This window comes from Strigops habroptila, chromosome 3 (assembly GCF_004027225.2).
Source record: "Strigops habroptila isolate Jane chromosome 3, bStrHab1.2.pri, whole genome shotgun sequence".
Lineage (NCBI taxonomy): Eukaryota > Metazoa > Chordata > Aves > Psittaciformes > Psittacidae > Strigops > Strigops habroptila.
This window is the reverse complement of record NC_044279.2, coordinates 21,001,206-21,024,884: the sequence shown is the minus strand read 5'-3', so window position 1 is coordinate 21,024,884 and position 23,679 is coordinate 21,001,206. Positions and strand designations below refer to the sequence as shown.

The 23,679-nt window shown below is 39.2% G+C and overlaps 1 protein-coding gene across 1 annotated transcript in view; it reads right to left on the bottom strand.

Annotated features, from left to right (window-relative positions):
• MOV10L1 (Mov10 like RISC complex RNA helicase 1) overlaps positions 1-20,800 on the bottom strand; it is a 32,133-nt gene extending 11,333 nt beyond the window's left edge. Inside the window, exons 1-16 of the mRNA XM_030478251.1 lie at positions 20,660-20,800; positions 15,163-15,319; positions 14,636-14,748; positions 13,613-13,803; positions 11,068-11,208; positions 9,962-10,203; positions 9,644-9,833; positions 7,570-7,764; positions 6,751-6,865; positions 5,125-5,302; positions 4,432-4,502; positions 3,964-4,055; positions 3,128-3,186; positions 2,498-2,613; positions 1,423-1,519; positions 159-337 (exon numbers count right to left, since the gene is read on the bottom strand). Coding sequence (XP_030334111.1) covers positions 159-337; positions 1,423-1,519; positions 2,498-2,613; positions 3,128-3,186; positions 3,964-4,055; positions 4,432-4,502; positions 5,125-5,302; positions 6,751-6,865; positions 7,570-7,764; positions 9,644-9,833; positions 9,962-10,203; positions 11,068-11,208; positions 13,613-13,803; positions 14,636-14,748; positions 15,163-15,319; positions 20,660-20,785 — 2,262 coding nt within the window. The 5' untranslated portion in view covers positions 20,786-20,800. The remainder of the gene's footprint in view (positions 1-158; positions 338-1,422; positions 1,520-2,497; positions 2,614-3,127; positions 3,187-3,963; positions 4,056-4,431; positions 4,503-5,124; positions 5,303-6,750; positions 6,866-7,569; positions 7,765-9,643; positions 9,834-9,961; positions 10,204-11,067; positions 11,209-13,612; positions 13,804-14,635; positions 14,749-15,162; positions 15,320-20,659) is intronic.
• Positions 20,801-23,679: the final 2,879 nt, after the last annotated feature.

Below are 23,679 nucleotides of genomic sequence, written 5' to 3'. Positions count from 1 at the left end.
ATTCTATTAAATCCATTTCAAGATCTTTCCTTTTTCACTGAGCTTTCGAAAATGATCTTGGGAAAAACTCCTTGGGAAAAAGTAAGACAGTGCTTACAGAATTACTCTAAGTGTTCCAATACTGAAAAGATTATAGATGACCTGTCATCCACCATTACCTGTAAAATAGCTTCAATTACTGTTACTGTTTTTCCAGTTCCTGGTGGTCCAAAAAGAACATAGGGTGTTGGACGGCATTCACCACTCAGTATCCTTCTCACCGCCAGTTTCTGTTGCTCATTCAGCATAGGATTGAAAAATTCACCAGCTCTCTGTTTAAGTGTCCCAGTTTCACCAACTACAATCAAGATAAGCAGGTATTAAAATGTCACATAAATATTTTTAACACAGATTCAAACAATTCCAATTCACATTATGCTTCAAAAAACTGTCATTTTCTTTATGTGGTAACAACTAATGAAATTCTCAGAAATTCTGATTTCATACAATAGCATGTAGGAAATAAGCCATTAATATCTCAGAAGTGTATTGGTTCTTTAACAAAACTGAAGGCCAGAAAAGGACTATGATTATGTAACTCGACAATCTTGCAAAAAAACCTCTAGTCTGTAATTTTAGCATCAAGCTCACTTTTTTGGTCCTGAACCAGCAAAATCTCAGTAACTTTCAGTAACTGGTACTGCAGGCATAATACCAGTACTAGATGACCAACAGTAAGCCAAAACTACCGAATTTTTTTCCTTAATCCTGTCTGAATTAGTCTAGCCTTAGTTTTCCACAGCAGAATCTCATTAACCCTTGGATAGAAGTGCATTCTAGGTAATCCATTCCGCATTTCTTCAGGCATCCTATTGGTACAAAGTGACAAAATCTCCCTCTTAAATACACTGATATTTAAATTCACACTTTCCAGAAAAGCACAGGAATGATCTGGGCTTTCTGAAAAGTCTTCTAAAGATGTAGCATCCTTGGCAAAGCAGCCATCCCAAGGATGAGACACGGCATCCCAGTAGCAAACTTCGAACATGACCAAAAATTTTCCACTAAATGACTGGGAGATGATAATTTACTGGGTACAAATACATCACTAGATGTTTGTTGCCCCCACCCTGGCAGTGTTCAAGGCCAGGTTGGATGGGGCTTTGATAAACCTGGTCTAGTGGAAGGTGTCCCTGCTCATGGCAGGGGGGTTGGAACTGGATGAGCTTTAAGGTCCCTTCCAACCCAAACCATTCTATGAATGGAGATGTTTAAGTAATCCACAGAAAGACTCCAATGAAACTTCCTGCTAGTAATGTTCTGGAATGTGTCCTTAAAAAGACAGAGCACAAGGATATCTCAAAAGTATCTTACTCAGCCCTGGTTTACCGAAGTGATCGCAATCCTGAACTAATACTTTATATTCAAGTATAGAAAGTATACCAAGTTGGCTTGTTTGCGCAGCTACTCTCATCACATCTGGCATGTTCATCTCCCTTGATGCCACGCATTTTGCCTGTTTGTTCTGCAGTTTTTTGACCTGAAAACAGCAAGTGAAGGTAAATGCATTTATAACTTTAAGGTGCAGGCAACTATCTTCATTAACTCTTTTTGAAGTTGGTAGATTTTAATTTTTCCCATTAAATAAAATACTGTGAAGACAGAAAGATAGAGTAGTAGAAGAAGGTGCCAGGAATTCCCACCTTCAATTTCAGATTTCTAAAAGATTGGCTTCTGTTAACATTAAACATTTATTTCACAAATATTTTTCAGGCTCAGATGAGGATTTTGAAGCCATACCTGAATAACTTGTTCCCTTCCACAAAAGCTAACAGTCACATTCCATACTAGCAAGCAAGATGATACCTCTCTTTCAGATTGCAGCACAGGAGAAAGCTGCTTGTAGAGAATGTGGTGTTTGCAAGGTTCTGGACCAGATGTGTCCATCATCTTAATAATACTGATGCAAATCCAGTGAAGTGATGAGTGTTAGAGGTTAATTACTCCTCCTTGTGCAGGCCAGAGGTATCATCCAGAGATGTTTGCTGCTTCTCCAGAGCCATGACGTCATGAAAAGACTGCAAAGCTCATCCTGCCCTTCTGACTACTCTCTTTGCTGCTTACCCATGTGGGTACTAGTGACACCTTGCATGCACCAAGGGGAGGCTAAAATAGCTCTGGGGCCCAGGTGATGTTCTTCAATCATTCTAGTCAAACAGAAAGGCCCCAGCAGAAGCAGGCATCCTGCAGAACACTAATGAGCTGTGTTGGTGCTCTCACCAGCACGGTTCTGGGTCTATGTGCAGGAGCAACTTGACTGCACATTATTAACTGCAAAACCAGAGATGTGTCTGAGTTACTACAGGAGGATGCAACAGCAGCAGAATACAACTTTGATTCTTAGATACACCATTATGCAATTCCTTTCTAACAATAGCTGTACAGTAGGTATCTGTTACCAGTCTGAACCAGTCTGAACAGTAGTCAGCATTTTAAGGAACGTTTACAGAATAGATACCTTACTTTCCTGCTGGGAACATTGTTCAAGGCCATCATCAACACCACAATATTTAGCAGTATTCTGGGTCTTGATAGCTTGTGGTGATTGCAAGACAAGTCTTTCTGGAAATAACACTTCAAATTTAGAGGAAAAAGAGAAATTAGAGAAATTTGAAAGCACATTTCACTGATTAACATTACTGCTGATACATAAGCTTGCTCTGAGTTGCCAAAACTGGTTTATCAGAACTAACATAAATGTGGTAAAGACCTGTATGAAGTTCATATGGATTGTTCTACTCAACCATAAAGCCAGAAATCAGTGCTTTGTAATATATTCTGAGGTAACAAACCACTGCCCCTTCACTTGCTCTTATTCTACCGGTGTGATTTCTACATCTGTTATTGGCTCAAACAGTTCAAAGTTTGTTTCTGCTCCTCTCCCCTGTGACAGCCAACAGATGAAATCATCCTGACCATACCGACTCTGGATTCAGAGAGTTGTTAAGAAAAACAACATTACAGAAAACTCCTGTAAGTACAACCTACAATGCATTCTTCTCAGTATGCCCTGATGTGAAAGCAATGCAAACCACAAGAATCCCCACAAAGTCACTCCTCTAGACAGCTTAAGCCAACTGAAGTGTACCTTTTTCACCCAGGTAGATAGCTTGCTCAACTGCCAACTGGCATCGCCTGCTAGTAATCCTGTTATCAGAATACAAATTTGTAGATTAAAGAGCTTATATTTCAATAAACTACTGCAGCATACAGCTACAAGGTATCCTGTATTTTTTACTATGCACCAGTCCATACAAAGATAGGATTTTCTTTATATAAAACACTTCATTTTTTAAAAGAAGCACCCATTGAGAAATACACTGCAGAAGCATCAATCAACAGCTTTGCTATGAAAAATATTAATACATATATCCTCTAGCTGTTCAGTGAGACAAAGATGGCTTGGTGTTCCAGGCTCAGATAGTCTTTCATGGAAGTTCTCTGCAAAACCGATTTTACAGAGAGGATAATGCAACTCTGTACAGATAATGACATCTCACAAATGAGAGAAAACCATAAAAGGACAGGTGGTTAGCATCAGCAAGTTTTGCTCCCCCCGCCCATACTCTTGCAGCCATATTGGTGTATTTTTTCTTTCCTTAAAAAACCTCAAGAAACCAAACCCAAAATACTCTACCTCTTATCCCCCCCCGCCGCCACTGCACTGCCTGGCATTGGTGCAAGCATTTAGAGAAGCTTAAGACAAGAATTATTTGTACATCATGACTACAGTTGCAGTCTTTTACCCATGAATGTAGTGGCAAAGGTGTGTTGAGGGAAAGAGGTGAGAGAGTTGGCAAGATCTTAATTATGTCCTTCTCCTACCTGTAGCCATCAAAACAACCAACTGACAATCACATACATTTTAGAAGTCAATTTACTAAAGGAATCATTACCTGCTGCTTTTTGGAAATATAAAAATACCTGCAATGAACAAATTCTACATCCATGGGTTCCGAGTTGTAAGATTGTTCAAAATCTGCATTAAATTTAAGAGTAACATCTTCATTACATATCTGTTGCAAAGATTAAAAAAGTCAGTTTACTGATGAAAGTTTAGTACTTTAAACACAAAGAAGCATCTCTGAAAGCACTGAACTCCCCCATCACCTCCAAGAAGAAAACCTAATTTACTTGCTGTCAATATACTGTGTATCTACATCATGTTATGAGTGCTTTCAGCGCAGGTGAAGATTACAATCTAAAAAGCATAGGGAAGCAAAAGACTTAAAGATTGCGATAAAAATACAGACTCACCTGTCAGAATGTAGATAAAATAAATTCAGCTTCCCCAAAATCAAGTTAAAATAGTCTGTAACTGCATGAATTGCCAACTTCCCCTCTGAAACTCATGGACCACAGTATTTTCAACAGGAGATACACCTTGCTTACCTCAGTAATATAGGCAACGTACTCTATTATATGTTCAGAGTAGACCTGACTTTTCAGTATCACTTTATCACCTAATTGTGAAAAAAGTTAAAAGGCAACATACTATTACAAGGAGTAGTAAATTCTCACCACAGCACTCAATTTTTTTGCTCTTTTGCATGGTTAAACTAGGAATTTGCAGGATACTAGATGTTAACTAACTTCAGCAAAGTTGCTGTATCCGTGAGCACCTGTTCTGGAATGCCATATGCAATTGTATATTACATTTTAAAAGGGACCTAATATTGATGCCATCAGACACACCTCCTGAAAACAGTATCTTAATATATTAATTATTTGAGATTCTGAATTTAAACTACTTTCCTGGTTTTTGCTTTTGATACACCAATTGTCTTTTAAGTTATTACTACATTGCACAGTTTATTTTTGCAGAAAGCCTCAACTTCTGCACATGAAAAATCCTAAAGTATTGGAGTATGCGTAAGAACAGACACACGCAGCGCTGCTTCAGACAGCACCCACTTGCACTGAGGCACTATCAGCGCAGGTCACCTGTCTAGTAGCCTAGATTAGTAACTTTGTGTTCAAATACATGTAAGACTTCTTTAAACAAATGAATAAGCAATGGAGCTTGAATTGCACTGAAAATATTGATCAACGTGCTACTTGGCTTTATCTCACATTAATTACTACCTGCAATGAGGCGAGGTCTGCCCTCTTCCACTCCTGGCACTTCCAACACTAAAAAGTTCCCACTTCTTTTCAAAGTAACCCCACTCATGTTAAAGTCTTTTATCTCCATTTCTTCATGGATCTCTTCAAGCCACAGGAGAGTAGAAAACTTTGCTTTATAATTATCTAGATTAAGATGCTGAAAAATAAACCAGTATACATTATTGTTGTAATTTCTACACTTAAGATGTGGAATCTACTATTCTTTACATCATACAAAACGCCTCTTAACACAGACTGCACAGCAACTGAGTTGCCAATTAAAGCACCTAAATACATGTTTCTATACACTAGCTAATATTTTAAACTCCTCCAGTAGTCAAAAGAAAATTAGTATAGTCCTTGGAGCTCAGATACAACGGCCAGCCAGCTGAAAAGTGAACCAAGTCTCTCCCTCCTTCAATAGCAGTTTCAACATCTGAATTCAGGGACAGTCTCCAAAGGGATTTCTATGCTCAGCCATCCCAGAAAGCATAAAATCTAAGTACACCGGGCAGAGATGATTGAGAGAGTGAGTCATATCAGTCTTGGACCTGGCTGATGATGACACAGTTTATGGCAAGCTGAAAGAACCTGAACTTTCTTCCTCAGAGCTTAATGCATCTCACTGAAGAGGTATTTTCCAACAGTAAAAAGTTCGATCTAAACAATGACTTGACAGCACAGAATGCTTTCTATTTGGTATCTTCTCACAAACACAAGGCGAACAAGCAGTGCTTTCTGGAACAGACTTAAAACAGTCACAGAACTTAAGGTGTGGTTAAAAGTTACCAAACTTCCAGTATAAGATTCTTTCAAACATTACAGAGTTTTGTATTTTTGAGAGGATCACTAACCTGCTATCTTAATGCTGTGACCTTAGGTTTTGTGTGAGTTGTTTCGAGAACAGACAACATGGCCTTTTACATTTTTGAAAAATTAAGTTATCAGGCCAAGTTTATAAGTCCTTAAAGTTAGGGAAACAAAACAGTGAGTAGCAGCAACGTTCTACCAGAAACCGGGACAAAGTTCTGGAGAAGGAATCACTGGAACATTCTTGTTAGACTTTTTTTTTTTAATTTTTGGAGTGTATATTCTGAAATTACTGTACTTGTGTGAAGAATTTGAACAAGCTGCAGTGAATTAAATTTGAAGATTTAAAGAAAACCAAAAAGTTCCGAGCATCCAGAAAAGAATCCTCTGTTCTTGCAGTATCTTAAGAATTTCTGCTTTCATTTCCTATGAGAAAACTGCTGGACTACTGTTCTGACACCTAAAAGCGCCCTTTCGAATAATGCTCAAGTGAAGAGAAATCTCTGTTCAGCCTCTGTAGTGTTCCCTGCCCCGTGTCTCTCCCCCTCCCCGTATGCACCTATTCCCTTTTCAGTTTTTCACATTTACCCTTTTGTACTCTCATAGGCTTGGATACTGTGACATACTGAAACTCAACAGAAGTTAATGGGATACAGACTAAAGTCTTAAGTCTACAACAGTATTACATCATCTTCCATTACACGAAAGGGCTACACATTTTTGCTAAATTCAGGCCAGCTTGAACAAACACCACAGATAAAACATATTTTCTTATATAAACCTACACTTGCATACCTCTGCTAAGAGAGGCTGAAAAGTCAGTATGTCTAACTTCTGCTCCACACATCTTCTTAAATCATCTGGTACAGTATAATGTGGGAGAAAGCTTGGCAAATGCTTTCTGTGACTTCTAAAACAAAAATGTATGACAGATCATTTAGCTTTCTCAAATTATACATGTGAAAAACAGCTAATTAAAATGCCACATCATCAAGGCTATAAAGCCAGAACACGCATACACAACAGGCCAAATGATTCCTTCAAAGTGACAATTAGGAAGTTTGCTGTGCTGGGAAGAAAGGTAAGCGTTCCAGTTACAGACTACTGGAAAACATCATGTGTCTGCTTTTTCAGGTTAGGGATATTTTTATAACCAAGCAAATACTCTAAGCATAATGGAAGCTTATTCACAAAAGGAAAGTTCTTTTGTGAATGAAAGAATGGGCAACATTTACCATACACAGATCTCAAAGTTGCTTGATCAGTTAAGAAGCTAACTCTCTCAGAAAACTATTTCAATTTTTACATATTGTTTCTTAATTACACAATTGTTACTTGCAGATTACTATGCAGCAGCATTTATCTTCTTTATCACATTATCTGGCAGAAAAAGCTCGTGTTTGAGAAGTCTATAGAGAAATCAAGCAGTTCATTACTAAAAAAAATCCCTTCCACCAGTAATGCCCACACCTATCTTATTTGCAATGTACATATATAAACATGTACAGACTCTCCCAGTTTTACATTTTCTTTGTCAGCATTACAGAACAGATGTAGCAATATCAAATAGAGCAGCATTAGGTAAGTGTTGTTTTTTGCTCTAATTCACAGTACCTTCTGTACTTAGGGACAACCACTGTCGTCATCCTTGGCTGAGGTTCTGGATTAATTTTAGGCTTTCTTGGAGAAAATGGTTCCACAGGTGCTAGTAGTAATTCTTCTTCACTGGTTACAGTGGCTTCAATATAACGTCCCACAGTAAAATCAGAAAAACCAAGCAACAGGAGTTCTCTACTGTACCCAGGATTTCTTCAAGTAAGCAGAAGTTAAGTTCTTAAAACCTTCATGTTCACACTTTATTTTCCTCAGCCATAAGTATTTTTAAAAACAGCACTGCAGATTCTCATTTCAGTAACATGAGAACTGCTAACTTAGGGTAATTCCTCACACTTACTCCCCACTCTAAGTTCAATTCCAGTATAATAAATAAGAAGTAAAAATCTCAACCCCCCTATTTCATCAATAGCTTGGGTAAAGAGCAAAATCCTTCCCTTCAACATATTAGGTACAGAATTAATATGTCTGTCACAAGGAACATCTTGGAACTACTGTTACTGAAAAAGATTGGCCAAACATTTCCATCAGAGGAACCTTATGCGTATCCCTTCACTGTTTGCAGAAACAGTGGTTTGTTCTACCTTGCTTAAGGCTACTCAGAACTGAACCCTTACTGTGAACACAGTAAGGGAAGAAAGCACGAGTATCCTTTATTCCTGAAAAATGCACTTTATACATGTAAGTGGTGCTTGGGGAGTGACGGGGCGGGGGGGGAATCAGAGGGAACAGTTTTTTCAGACTGGTTTCTAAGAAACTTAAGACAAAAGACCTAACACACACCATCTGCTCTGAAATCCTTTAATGAACCCATCCCAGCACTACCTGGAGACCAATTATCTCCTTGGCACCAACTACATGGTCCAACACTGTTACAATGTGCTTAAAACAAAGGCATTCCAGAAGGATTCCAGCTTTCTCTTTGGCAGTACCACTTTTTCATGACACCAAACACTACCTGCTCAGGTTAAAGCTGTAGCCTGTTTTTCTCCGATACACAAACTCAGTGCAGACACTGAACTGTCCAGATTTATGGTCTAAACGTCTCTACAGTCTCTTAAGTGGCCAGCCTGCACTTGCTACCTTCATGCTGCAGCCTCCCATGTAGTTTTGTGTGGGTTGTTCTGTATTAACAGAAGATTCTCAGGCTTTGTGGCATTTACAGATCTACAGTGAGGTATACATTGTTCTTTCTACATGTCTTTCTTCACAAAGGCAGGCCATGCTGCAGCTTATCCTTCAAACAGCAACTAAATTGTCCTCCTAAGATTTCTACCCCTTGCCTCACTATTTAAAATGGTTACAGAAGTAGGGTGAAAGTTAATGCGGTGTTGCTTTGATGAATGAAGCTATTTGATGGTGTTTTACTCCATCCCAACTTTTAAGTTATCATCATAAGAGTCAATGGTTGTGGTGCAGAGCTATAGCTGGAAGTAACTGAAAAGTACATGAAAGTAAGCTTTCCAATATGGAAGTTCCTATTCTGAAAGAGCTCGCACAAAGCCACTTTTTATTCGTAACTAAATCCATGAAATATTTTGTACAGCAAAGTATTTTTGCTTTTCAATAAATATGTCTTCTATAAATTACACCTTCAAAGAAGAAAAACTTTTTCCTTTTTTATTTCAGCATACATAATCTGCATTTAATATGACAGGACATGGAAGCTTGAGATCGAAGCATGTAGCAATATAAACATGACATCAGGGTACTGAGGCTGGAAGAAACTTAACCAGGCACAACATAAAAACTCCCAGGAAATCTATATCAGCTCTAATGTTCATGGAGCAATGGGTTTCTCAAGCCAGCTGTACGCATTACCTTCACCTTACTGTGTTTTTTAAAAAAAGTTATCTACTCCCATTATTCCTCCATTTGCTACTACCATTTTCTTTTGACAAAATTCAGAATTACGCATTAAAATGATAACTACCTACATTACTGTATTTGCTAATATACACTGCCTTATATTATCCTACACCAAAAGCTGTGCCCAGAATAAAAGAACTATTAAGTCAATTTTTGTGACTTGTTTCCATTGTATTGGTCAGAAACAATGAAAAGAAATACTTACACAGCTGTGCATATGACCACTATGAACGTTCTTCCGCCTGGTGGTATGACAATTTCTCCAGTAATATTGACATGTGTTATTGGCTGTTCCACATCTTCTCTTTGCTCCTTTTCTCCATTATGTAGGTTTTCATCTTTAGCCAAGTTTTCTTCTGTCCTTGATAGATTTGTATCCTGAGAATTAATTCCTTCTGTAGTAAACAGATTTTAACAAACTCTGTTACCCAATTGCTATTGCTAGCATAGGCAAATCATCTCAAACTTATAGGTATTCTGAGGAGTCAATACTCAGCATTCAAATGTTAACATTTCACTGTACCTGGAATGACTCCATTCTTCATAATGGATGTATTAAGCAATGACTCATATGTTGTTCCTCCACTGTTGTTATATGAATTAACTGCGGCTTTTGAGAGGTTGTCTTGATTTATTGGAAAAGATGACAGATATGCTTCTGGACTGGTCTGGCATTTTTGAGGCATCTGAAAACTGAATTGCTTGTCTTTCACCCATCCGGCTAATCTGCAGCTGATTAAGGGCTGTGGTACACACCCTTTATTCCTAGAAGTAGTTATGTAATTAATTACATAATTAAATGCATAGTTAATGTTGGGAAGGTTAATTCTACCTGAAGTCAAATACAACTGTCTGTAACAGGTTAGTTCACCATTATTTCACAACCACTATCAGAAAGAAATTGCACTGCTGTCTCTGACTCACGAGGACTAAAACCTATGCTACATGTTAGTACTTCTAGGTCATATCAACTGCTACTATGAAACATACAGAAATATTCCGTATTAAAAAAAAAAAAGCTACGGTAACTTAAAAATTTATCATTGGATGACTAACTCTTAGGAAAGAGCATATAGAAACAAATAGAGGGTATTCAGGTATGACTTCATTTGAGCCTCTACACCCAGATGTGGAGGGAAAAAAAAAAACCTTAAAGCCCCCCAAAACAAAGAGAAAGCCACCAAAACAAAACCCCCTCAAAGATAACACCAATGTAGTTACTCAGCATCCAAGTTAAAAATGTCTGCTTTTAATATATTAGTAAGCAACAGCCTCTTGATCTAAAATTTTGAAGACAACAGCATATCTGCAGTTTATTTAAACACACGTACAAGTAAAGCATTTACTTTAATTCTCATTCCAGAAAAGGATTTCTTAGGATTGAAAAGAGACATAGGATTGGAAAACCTCAAAGCAGTATCTGCAAGACAGATGCAAAATAAGACTACTATCCTAAAGACATTAAATTCAATATAGAATTCTCTTTAATTCCATAGTATTTGGCGGGTTATTTGAAGACCATGAACCACAAGGCTCAACTATGAGAGGCTTCTGTATGAAAGACAGGTTTACAGACTATGGAGTGATGGAAAGAAAGCAAGCAAGCTTAGAACAATCAGAAAGGCTTACTCTATCCAAATGATCATTCTTTTAGATTCTCCCTGCTTGAGAGTTCCAAAATTAGTCATTCTTGACACTTCCAACCCTCCTTTGTCTCTCATTAAGTCTTCATAAGGCCCATCCACATTGACTCCATTAGAGTGGAATTGTCTGTAAAAATAATTTTAGCTAGCAATTTGAAACAAAGAGACTCAACAAATGTCTTTGATTCAGCACAAGTTTAAGAATCACTCTACCAAAGCACAGGCACAGTATTCAGGAAGAAGCAGGTGAGAGGGTTCACTTTTTCTTGGCTACTTACACTTCCAAGACAACTTGATTACCTTTACTAATTTAAGCAGCAAATCGAAAACAACCCTTTTGTCTGCAGCACAGTAAATCAGCATAAAACTCTGGCTACAAGACTAAAACGATTAAGCAGCAAGCTGATCTTTGCTCAAAAGCTGAATCAAATAGTGACTGAAGCTGTTACAGATCTCCTTGGGAGCTGAACCAAGACACAACAAAGAACAGTTCCTGGTTAGCACTGGAGCTTAAGAGATGAAATGACTAGACTGGAAGTGTTTCACTATGTACCCCAAGCACTTATGTCTTCTGCTTACTGCTACAATCTGAAAGCAGCAAACAGAAATTTTTAAAAGCTGAAAATCAAAAAGCACCCTTAAGAACTATCGCACATACTGCTGATGAAAAATGCCTATGAAACCAAAGTTACATGCTCTTCCCTGTCTTGAGACGGTGACCAGAGCTCTCTCAGTGTCAGCTACCTGCAGAAACAATTCGAAAAATGGTTTCTATTCTACCATTAAGAAACTACTCTGTTAGATAAAGTGGCATAAAAATAACCTAGAAGCATTTTAGGTGATGATAATATTAGCACACCCTACGTTTTCCTTAATCAGAGAATCACAGAATCATAGAATAGTTTGGGTTAGAAGGGACATTAAAGCCCATCTAGTTCCAACCCCCCTGCCATGGGCAGGGTTACCTGCCAACTAGACCAACTAGTTGGTTGCCAAGGTCAACCAACTAGACCAGGTTGCTCAAGGCCCTGTCCAACCTGGCCTTGAACACTGCCAGGGATGGAGCATTTACCACTTCTTTTGGCAACCCATTCCAGTGCCTCACCGCCCTCACAGTTAAGACCTTCTTCCTTATATCTAACCTAAACTTCCTGTTTAAGTTTGAAGCCATTACCCCTTGTCCTATCACTACAGCCTCTGATGAAGCATCCCTCTCTGGCATCCTTGTAGGCCCCCTTCAGATACTGGAAGGCCGCTCTGAGGTCATCTAATATAATAAAGTAGAAAATGACTGCAGCCGTTTTTCATTAGCTACACCAGTTTACTAGTAAAGCCCACTAGATGTCTCCCACTGCAGCTTAAGCTGCCTCAAGTTTTTGATATGGTAGGAAATAAAGTAAACCTGAGAAATCAATGTGAAGGTGTACTTTTGTAACTTGGCTTTAGTAAGAATTTTCTGTATAAAATCCATCATTAAATATAGGCTCAACTGAAAAACAAGTGAACAAATTGTACTATTGTGCAAAGTGACGTAAACACTTCAAGCTTTATCTAGGTACAATTTAAGTCTATTGTATCCATTTTCTCCAGTGAAAATGGCTTATTCCATTCTTCACAGTTCCTGGCAAGTTCTCCAAATGACAACGTTGGAGAGGTATCAGGATGCCCTTTTTGCTCTCCTTAGGACTTTCCACTTGGTCGACCGCTTATTTTTGGCCTGCACAATCACACTCAGTAATCCTATCAAAGCCTTGCTAGCACTGAGTGACAGATTTTACAGGTAATAGCCCTATTTATACACATTTGGGCAGTACATTTTGGGCTTTTCACAGGACAGACTCTCAAACTCGCAAGCCAAACTCCAGATCTTTGCTGCTACTGACTTCTCATTCCCTTTCTATATTTGTGGTGATGGTTATTCCACAAAATTTCGCTTGTTCTCCTTAATGATCATCTATTTTTCTCAACCTTTTCCGACATCTGTTCAGATCCTTTTCACATCCCATATGGTCTCTTGAGTGCCTGCAGAACCTCTCAGTTTGGTATGTGCAAGCCCAATTAATCTCTACTCCTCAGATCATTGAACTACTCTATTTAGGACAGATACCTGAAGAATACTACAACTTAAGTAAAATGGATTAAAGACACAACCATTTCACATCAGTTTTGCTGAGAATGGTTTTCAAGAAGTAAAATCCTCACTAGAAGAACACAGAGGAAACACAAGGTAAGAGCATGAGCATCGCATTTTTCTAACAAAGCCATGCAAAATTCCCTCCTTGCCTAGCATTATCCATGAGCTGCTACTAGTTTTGCTTCTCTAGTAAGCACAGGCATCTTCACCTTCTGGGAAGGAAGAAAAATCAAGGGCTAAATTGTATCACACTCTGATCTTCCCTCTTGCCTTCTAGTCAACTAGTGAAAATTCACAGTATTTCTTGCTTAACAGACACAGAAAAATTTAAGCTGCATAACTGCAATTAATCTCTAGTTGTTATTAAGTGGAAAGAGAATAAAAGAATGAACATTACCCATCCTGGCTGACCGGCACCAAGCAGAGAGCTCTCCAAACATAACACGACTGATTGCTCTCCACCACAACTGCATTCACTATATCATGTTTACACGGTGAATAGCCATCAGGAAGTCTCAATGAATCCAAAGTGAAAAATATACTCTCATTTACTGTACCACTTCTTCCACAGATGCTGGAAATGCAAACCTGAAACAGTTTGTTATTCAGTGTTACTTGGGGTTATCTGCTTAAGCTAGATACCATTACCAACCATTGCATAGTTTTTTCCTGAAACAATCATTCCAGCATTAACAGCTGCATTCTGAAGTTTCAGATGCTCATGGGAGGTAAACATACAGACCTAATCTGAAATCACTGTGCTTGTCTTTAGATTTAGAAGTGTAAAGAAACATGACTACGTCAGATAAGCATAAGGTTTCACTGAAATGATACTACAATATGTATATTTGACTTAATCATGATACCTGTCTTGTGACTTACCAACTTATCTAATTCATACTTCAATATTACCAATCACAAGAGAAGACATTTTTTCCTATGCTTGACATGCAAATATTATTCAATATCTATGGATAAAGCAAATACAATAAACCATAAACCTAGTACATGTATTACTAGAGGGAACAAATATTTTCATTAAAATAAAAAAGGGGACAACAGTTGTTTTCAAGCCAAAACACTTGGATAAATTAAACAAGATAAATTTCACAGTCATTACTTCTCAAAGTTGGAAAAATACATTTGTTGTAATGATGATGTATGTAACAGTAAGCATCCAAATCAAGAATTGATAGCCAGTAAATAAGTTACTCTTCCTGTTCTAACCAAAATATGTGTGCTTTTTCAAAAGGCTTTGTTATTTTAGAAATAATCCTATAAATGGATGAGGTGATATGCTTTATCTTTTAATTAAAGATGTGTTACAGAAGATCTACCAATATCAGCAACTTAAAACCACTTTCAAAACCCCACTTCACACAAGATTTCTCTTGCCAAAAATAATATACTGAACATTTACCTTGTTTACTTGCTTATATCTCAAAGGCTTTACAGCAACTGCTTCACTGTTCCAGGTTGTCGGGTTAATAAAATATTTTGCTTGCACACAGTCACCTTCATAAGGTTTGAAGCCTATGTAAAACAGAACATTTCTCACGTTTAATTGCACCTGATGTCTTCTGCATTACTCTCATGCAGAACTAGTTTAAGTTGAATAAAATAACCAGCCAGAAAACCACATCATTCAGATCTAGTGAGTTCAAACTTCTCTTAGCAGTTCTTCCCCCAGCAGGTTATTACAAACTATGTAAGAGATGCTAGTGGAAAAATACACTTGCTTGCACGTAACTTATGCTTACATGACTGCATGCCAGCCATGAACAGGTAGGTAGCTTTCTTCACCCAAACCCCATGTTTGTTTCACTACATACACGCTGTTAGAACTTATTTGGGATGTTGAATGCAAGCTTATCAGAAGATATTTCTATTGTACATATAAAAAAAAATTAAGGAAGAGCAAACAAGAAAAATAAAGCCCCTACACACCTTCACAGACATCTTCCATTGCAAAAAACGTATTGCAATTAATATAGCCACCATCCTTAGAGACAGAGGTAATATTTCCAATTAATGTTTTCATATTTTGTTCAGAAGCATCACCCGTAGGACTGGAGTCTCCCCAGGTATTTTGGGCAGCATCTACCTATTAATATGAAAAACCCCAACATTCAAACAGCTGATACTTAGGCTTATACGTTAAACATAAATACATACATATATATGTATAAACATATATACATAAACATATATACATATATACATATATAACATATATAACTACAATAAATATCAGAATTTCAACTGCTTATGGAAGTCAAGCTCCTTATTAGATGATTCTACACTCACTGTAGCTGTTCATTTTTGTACACAAAAACCATAAATAGTAGCCAGTAACTTCTTTTTTAAGAAGTCTGCTGGATACTGCAACACTGACAACTACTACAATTACATGTTGATTTGTCAAATCTTTCTCATGCTTCTCTTGCTTTAGTTCTACTTAAGAATTTTCTTCATATTGAAAAGAGGACCACCACTCTCCCAGCAATCTGACTGTACAAAAGTGGCACCAGAACATCACTATTTCAGAAAGAAAAGAAAGTATGTTTTCAAGATGTTATTTATAAACACACTATGTATTTCGACTGCACATAGTCATTCTTTAATAATTGGGGAAAAAAAAAAAAAACCCCAAAACTTAAGAGCTGCTTTGTACAGACTCCCCAATATCGCCACCTCGAATATAAGTTTTCTTGCTTAAACAGCCCTCTGCAGAACACCAGCTATAAACTATCAGTGTATGCAATTTCCCTCCCCCCCCCCGCTATGTTGGGGCAAGTATGTAGCATCTCTGCTCTCAATTACTAGAATTCTTAGAACTGCGAGCTCTCTTCCTTGCTCCCAGTCACCACCACCATGGGTTCAGGCTTGAGAGGCTGTGCAGTCTCTCTCCATCTGCGGAGTTTTCATGACCTGACTGGATAAAGCCCTGAGTCACCTGGATCTGACCACAAGCTGACCCTGCTTTGAGCAGAAGGTTAGCCTAGAAATCTCCTGAAGCCTGGTCCAATTTCAACTGTACTATGATCCTAGTTTCTATATGATCCATTTTGTTGAACATAATAAATATTACCATTTAAGATAGTAATAGCTTAGGTCTACCTCTACTCCAGAGTTGGCAAACATTACTGTTAAACTATATGTAACTATTTATTGTTTAGTCAGTATTGTTATATTGCATTAAAAGAACTATTACTACATGCTATTTTTTCAATGACCTGAAAACTCACTTAGGAAAAAAAAAAAAAGAAGAAAAAATTATGTTTTGCTTCAGTCCGACAGATATAATCTTCACATTCACCAAGAACATCCAAGAATATCAACCTTTCTCCTAAGCAATTTGTATGGCTTCATATAGGTAGAATCTGAATAAGCAATTACACTGTTCCACAGAAGACTAGTAAATTTACATTTAATGTAAGCTAGATATAGAGTTATACTTGCAAGTACACCTAAGGAAATGCTTTCAACACGTGAAAACACCTTAAACCTCCCCAACATTTTCGTGGTGTTTTTTGCTGTCTTTTCTTTTTTTTTTTTTTACATTTCTCAATTTTCATCTACCAATGAAACTGCAAAGTTGTTCCTTGTACTAGCTCAAAACGGCCTTCCTGCTACCACTGGTAGTAGCCTGGTAGAGTCTGCTGCAGAACTTCTAGTTATTTAGTGCAGGGTTTAATTAGGCTTGACCTGAAGTAAACTGAAACCCAGAATTCTGAGATAGGATCTTTCCAAAACAAGGTGAGCAGCTCCAAACAGCAACTGAAACGGAACACTGAGCAGAGGGCTACCCGAGGCTGACCACACTCTTCCTTAAAGCAGGTAATACAAAACCACTACTGACACCCCAGAAGCTTGAACTGCGCCGTCCAGATTCTCCTCAAACCTACATGCTGGCAGTGCTCAGTCCGTAGAGCTTGCATTCATTTCTGAGATCAGAGCCGTATCTTTAAGGTTACTTCAAAACCAAAAGTTAAGAGGCAATATTCAGGCTTTTTGGAAAGAGATAGTACTGGTGCCTAAGCACAGCTTTGTATAATATTTAATGATTATGCTTATCAGGAAGCTGTTTTATTTTCTTCTATCCAGGAGACTGAACAGAGACTTCCCTTGGCCCAAAAAAAGGCTATGACTGAAACGCTGTTGGCTGTTTTGAGCAAACTCTCAAGGGCATCTCAAGTTTGTGCTATTACATGGAAAGTAATTCAAGATTTATCAGTGTACAGAATTCGTTCAATTTTTTAACCAAGTACCTAGAACAGACCCTTTAGAGAAGGGAGACTAGTGATGTTCTTCTGAAGTTAAGTATTTTACAGCAACACAGACAAAATCTTTGGACCAAAAGCGGCAACCCTGGACTCTTTAGGCAGGAAGTCCATTACAGTCATGGTTGTTCTTGCCCAACAGTAACTTTGATGCCTTTCCCTCTGCCTCCGCCCCCCTCGCATTCTTGAAAAGAGCACTTATACCATTTCCCTTTTTATTTGCAGGAGCTCACATATTACTGTGTACTTTGACGAAATCTTTGTCTCCCAGCTTATTAAATCAAGACTGCCTTTGGATGCTGACTTTCTATGGAGTCCAGTCAGCTTTAGGCACAAACCTGGCTTTAAGCTACTCATCCAGTCACAGGCTACATCGCCAGAAAGATCTTCTGAGATGCCCACAGGACTTGCGACTGTTCTGGTTTTGGCTGGGATGAAGTTAACTTTCTTCCTAGTAGTTGATAACAGTGCTGTGTTTTGGCTTTAGTCCAGTGTTGATAATGTACCTGCTGGCTAGGTTTGAAGCATGACAATGACTCATTGCAAAGAGGAACAAGATAAATCGTTATGTTTATCCCCAGTATTTTGAAAAGGCCATTATCTAGCACATACAGCAAAGCATCCCACAACTGCTAAAATACCCTCGTTGTTGTGGAGCAACTTATGCAGTTTCTCAGTTACCAGGTTTATGTATTTTGGAGTGATGACAATATTTCAACAGTATTGTGAAAACTTGTCACTCAGAAGGAAAACAAGGAAGGAGAAAGATTTAAATTAACATATTTTTTGACTGTGTGTGAGAGTACTACTTTGCCAACCAGCACTGAATTTGCTTGCTGGACTTACAGTATTTAGTTTCATGTAAGAAAGTAATTCACTTAAAAAACAAACAAAAAAAACCAAAACAAAAAGCAGACACACACAAACCCCAAAAGTTATCTTACAAGACATGAGGTTTTTGATAGCACTAGAGCTGCTAATATTTTCGAAGTGAGACTTCTCTTTCACTTTCCTTCTATGTTTCATTCTAGACCATATGATAAAACTTTCTCCCTACTAACATTCTTTCTCCAGTTTTATTTAATCAATGAGACTGCATTGGTTTCAAAATTAAACATATTTTGCTATGAAAAACTCCCCTCAATTACGTATGTAACTGTAGTTCATTTTACAACTTAGTATTGCTCTCTTGGTATGAAACATCTTATTTACTTCAGACTTCAGGAATTATTCTTGTTGCTATTTTGAGTTAAAGGAAGAACAGAACAGGGAAAATTAGAAGCATGCAACATTTAATATCTTCCTGAAATAAATTATTAAATAACAGATGCCAAACAAACCCAGATTAAAAAAAAAAACAAAACCTGAACAACAAAATCCCAGTGGATAATTAACTGCCAGCATCTCAGAAATAGTTTTCATGAGATTAGTTATTACCAAACCAGCAACAGATCTTGAAAAAAGTCTGTGCAAGTAACTGTATTGCATTTCCTCAGTAGTCCACAGATGTCACAAATATATACAAATGCATCTAAACCCTCAAACACTATACAGAGTAAAAGCTAAATCAAGTTTGTCTTCCAGTATTTTTACTTTCTGTCTACTCCTACTTGAGGAATCACATTTCTAGTCAACTTCACTTTATCAGACACAGCACAGCTACTGCAAATTTAACCATTAGAGAAAGAAAAAGGCTCAAGAGGTCTGCATTTATTTTAATCTTCAATCCAGCCTCTAGCGAGGAGTTTATCCTGTGCAATTCATTATTTCAGCCAGAAAACTTGTCTTCTCTATTAATCTCACATACATCTCATGGACTATTATCATGTTCAGATGAAAAACATACTTCTTATTGACCAATAATGATTACAAAAAAGGCTTCCAGCTGGCATCTAGCATCTTTGAATTGATTTCCTATTTATATGTTAAAGATCTTTCCCTAAGATTAATAACTATAGGATTTTAAGCTCTACCTTCATCAGCCATTGGAGAGGAACCAGAAACATTATATGCTGCTGAATGCAGGATTTTGACCTCCTTCCCCCAATTTATACATCATTTGCTAATTTAATAGTAATGACAAATTCTTCAATCTGGTGTCTTATTAAACCTGCATATCAGAACTTTACTAATAAGATTACTAGATACATTAGAATACTTTGGCTAATCACTACCTTCCTATTATGTGAAAAACGATCCCTGAAGCCACGTATGTTTGCTGATTACATTTATAGATGGCATGAGCTGGTACGATGCTTCATTACCAAATATTAATTTACTAGAAAACTGAAGTTAACTTTTAAACTAGTTACACTGTGATTTGCTCTGTAAAAGCAGCTTAAGCTTTGGCTCAGACTTTGGTCAGGGTGCATTTATTAGCTGAAGTACACTAGTCTAGTGCTGTACTTCAAAGTATACTACAGCTAGGCCAAGCAGATACATGCCAAGAAGACGGGTTCTGCACCACCCAGTTATCAACTACTTCTGCACTGCTGTCAGTCCTCCAAGCACCAGTTGCATTTACATAGTATCTAAATGGAAAAGGGTCACTTGACTCAGCTCCTCAGCTGGATTATCACAGGCACCTCAGAGCTGAGCCTATACGATGAAAAAAATCATGGCAGCTTAAAGATGCGACAACATATAATCAAGCTTGAAGTCGGTTGACAAATGAAATAGTAAGCAAGAAAGGTATCAAAATCTCCATTTTTATAACTCTACATGACACCAAGTTGCAGATTTTTTACAACAGAAGTTTTGAAATTTATGTTCTTATTCACTTCTACGCAGAAAGAATAAACTTGCCGCTCGTTTTTATTCTTATACATTCATGTAACAATAAAATTGACTTTGAAACTCAAAAAATGTTAATATGCAGAGGTTGGAACTACATACGATTAAGCAAATTCTGATGAAATTATCTCAACCAATAGTTTCATATTCACTACATCCAGACCTATATTCAGAGAACAAACATTAAATGCACATTTTAAAGGAGATGGAATAAAATAATAACACCCAAACAAATTATCACCATTAGGTGAAGAGCTGGCAATTTCTCCTATTTTGTAGGATTCAGGAGGCTAAAACTATAGTAACTTCCAAAGAAAAGTCTCAAGGAATTTACAGAGCAAGTGAGACTATTTATCTTCACCTCTTACCCTGATAGCCTTCAAGCCACCCGATGTTTTATCTTCTTCAACAATGGCAGTAACTTCCTGTCCAACGGTCAGCGGCACAATTGTTTTAACAGCATCCTTTGTGAATATTATCATGTCATCTATCATCCCATAATCATGGCAAAATCTTGTCACTACTCCTCGTACAGTTTTTAATTCTTTACCACCTGCAGCCAGAGGAAAAGTGTTGACATAAAACCAAATTGCTTGTTTACAGAACTATACAACAAGTAGTCAATGCTGCTAAAAGTGCTACCCTTCCTATCAAAAGGTCATTCTCTTTTCAACTAAGACTACCAACAGTTGTCAACTAATTAGTTTCACATTTAAGTTTTAGAGTCTCATGGCAACTTACAGTTTCAAAAAATTAAGAAAGCTAAATACAAACTACATTGTAAAAACTACATTCTTCAAGGCACATGAAAAAATCATAAAATATCTCAAGTTGAAAGGGACCCACAAGGATCAAGTCGAACTCCCTGCTCCTTGCAGGACTACCCAAAACTAAACTGCATGACTAAGCGCATCATCCAGATGCTTCCTGAACTCTGACAGGCTTGGTGCTGTGACCGCTTCCCTCGGGAGCCTGTTCCAGTGACTGACCACCCTCCCAGTAAAGCACCTTTTCCTCATGTCCAATCTCAACTTCCCTGATGCAGCTTCACCTTTTGTCCTACCACTGGTCCCTAGAGAGGTCAGCACCTCCCCTCCTGAAGCCACCCTCCTTGAAGCCTCAGCTGCTCCTCGTAAGACTTGTGCTCCAGACCCTTCACCAGCTTTGCTGTTCTGCTCTGGACATGCTCCAGCACCTCAATGTCTCTCTTGTAGTGAGGGGCCCAGAACTGAACACAGTATTTGATATGCGGCCTCACAAGTGCTGAGCACAGGGGGACAATAACTTCCCTAATCCTGCCATCCTCCAATAAAGAATGAAGATTTTCCTCAGCCCTCCTTTCGCTGTTAACATATTTATAGAAAACATTGCTTATTGTCTTTTACAGCCAGATTAAGGTCTAGTTGGGCTTTGGCCCTTCTAATTTTCTTCCCGCGTAACCTCACAACAACCTTGTAGTCCTCCTGAGTTGCCTGCCCCTTCTTCCAAAGGTCACAAACCCCTCTGAGTTCCAGCCAAGGCTCTCTGTTCAGCCAAGCCTGCCCCATTTCAGGTGTAGAATCCAGCACTTAAATATACATATATATTCAAATACATTGAAAAACCTGAGATAAAAAAACACCCATAAGCTAAACAGCTTCTCCCAAAGGCTCTGTGCCAACAACTATTGTCAAGATTTTTCCATAGCAAGAGAAAGCTCTCTGCATTGTTTGCATGGGGAATCCAACACAATTAAAATCCCTACACTGAAAAAGCAGAAAGTATTGCTAGGAACACTCCCACATGCTCTGCAGTCAAAAGCCTGTCTTCTTTTCTTGATTCCCTTAAGCAAACAGGTCTTCACTCAGCCCCACTCGTGTGAGGGGTGAGACCACCTGCACCCTCACAGCTCTGCAGCTGCGCACACGGCCTGCATGTGGCACCGCAACGCCGCGACGGGCCCAGGAACTCCCACCTGACACCGCCCATCTCTCATCTCCTCCTTCCTCGTCCCCTGCGCGCCTCCAGAGGTAGGACAGCGCCCTGGCGAGGAGGCCGAGCATGGCCGGCTGCGCCCCCGGGCTCCCCTCAGCACCTCACCGCTCCCGCGCCTCGAGCCCCCACGGCGACGCCGACCAATCGCGCTGTTTGCTTCTGGTCACGTGAAAGAGCCGCGTGCCGTGACGTGCTGCGTGCCTCCGCGGGTTGGCGGGATGGGTAGTTTCCCCTTGGCCTCACGCCGGGGTCACGTGACGCCGGGCGGTGGCCGCGGCTCTGGCCTCGGCGTGGGCTGCCCTGCCGGGAGCGGGCGGTGTGTGGGGCCGGGCGGTGGGGCCGCTGGAGAACCGAGGTTGGGAGGGCTCCTTCATAGGATTATAGACTGTCAGGGTGGAATGGACCTCGGGGATCATACAGACCAACTCTTCTTGGTAGTCATGCCCAAGTGGAATCTTAAAGGTGCCCAGTGCTGGGGAATTCACCTTTTCCCCGAAGATTACTTCAGTGGATGATTGTTCTCGTCGTGAAAAGTTTTCTTCTTGTGTCCAGTCGGAATCTCCCCAGAGGTAACTTGTGCCCATTACCTTTCATCTCTTCCATGTTACTCCTTGTAAAAAGGGAGCCTTCTTTTAGCCTCCCTTTAAATACTGGAACATGGTGATAAAGGTTTTCCCTGAGGCTGAACAACACCAGCTCTCTCAGCCTGTCTTCACAGGAGAGGTGCTCTAGCCTTTGTGGCCCTCCTCTGGACCTACTTCAACAGGTCCACATCCTTCTTATATGGGGGCCCCAGAGCTGGATGCAGTACTGCGCGTGGGGTCTTAGGAGAGCAGAGTAGAGAGGCAGTATCACCTCCCTTGACCGGCTGCTCACGCTCTGTTTGATGCAGCCCTGCCGACATTTGGTTTCTGGCCTGCGAACACACGCTGCCAGCTCATGTTGAGCTTCTCATCAATCAGCACTGCCAAGTCCTTCTCCTTAGGGCTGCTCTCAATCTGTTCTCTGTAGCTGTGCTTGGGATTGCCCTGACCCAGGTTCAGGACCTTAAACTTCACGTTGTTGAACTTCATAAGGTTGGCATTGGCCCACCTCACAAGTGTGTCAAGGTCCCTCTGGATCCCATCCCTTCCCTCCAGCGTATCAACTGAGCCACACAGCTTGGTATCGTCGACAAACTTGCTGAGGGTGCACTCAATCCCACTGTCTGTGTCGCTGACAAAGATGTTGAACAACGCTGGTCCCAATACCAGTCCACAAGGAACACCAGTCATCACTGGTCTCCAGTGGTCTCTAATCTCAGTAGCAGCCAGTTTCAAAATGATAGAAGTAGAGTATTACAGACCTGGTTAACAGAAAAAAAAAAAGTATTTTTGCCTTAATATCATTAACGTAGGAGGTGCTGTGGCTCTAG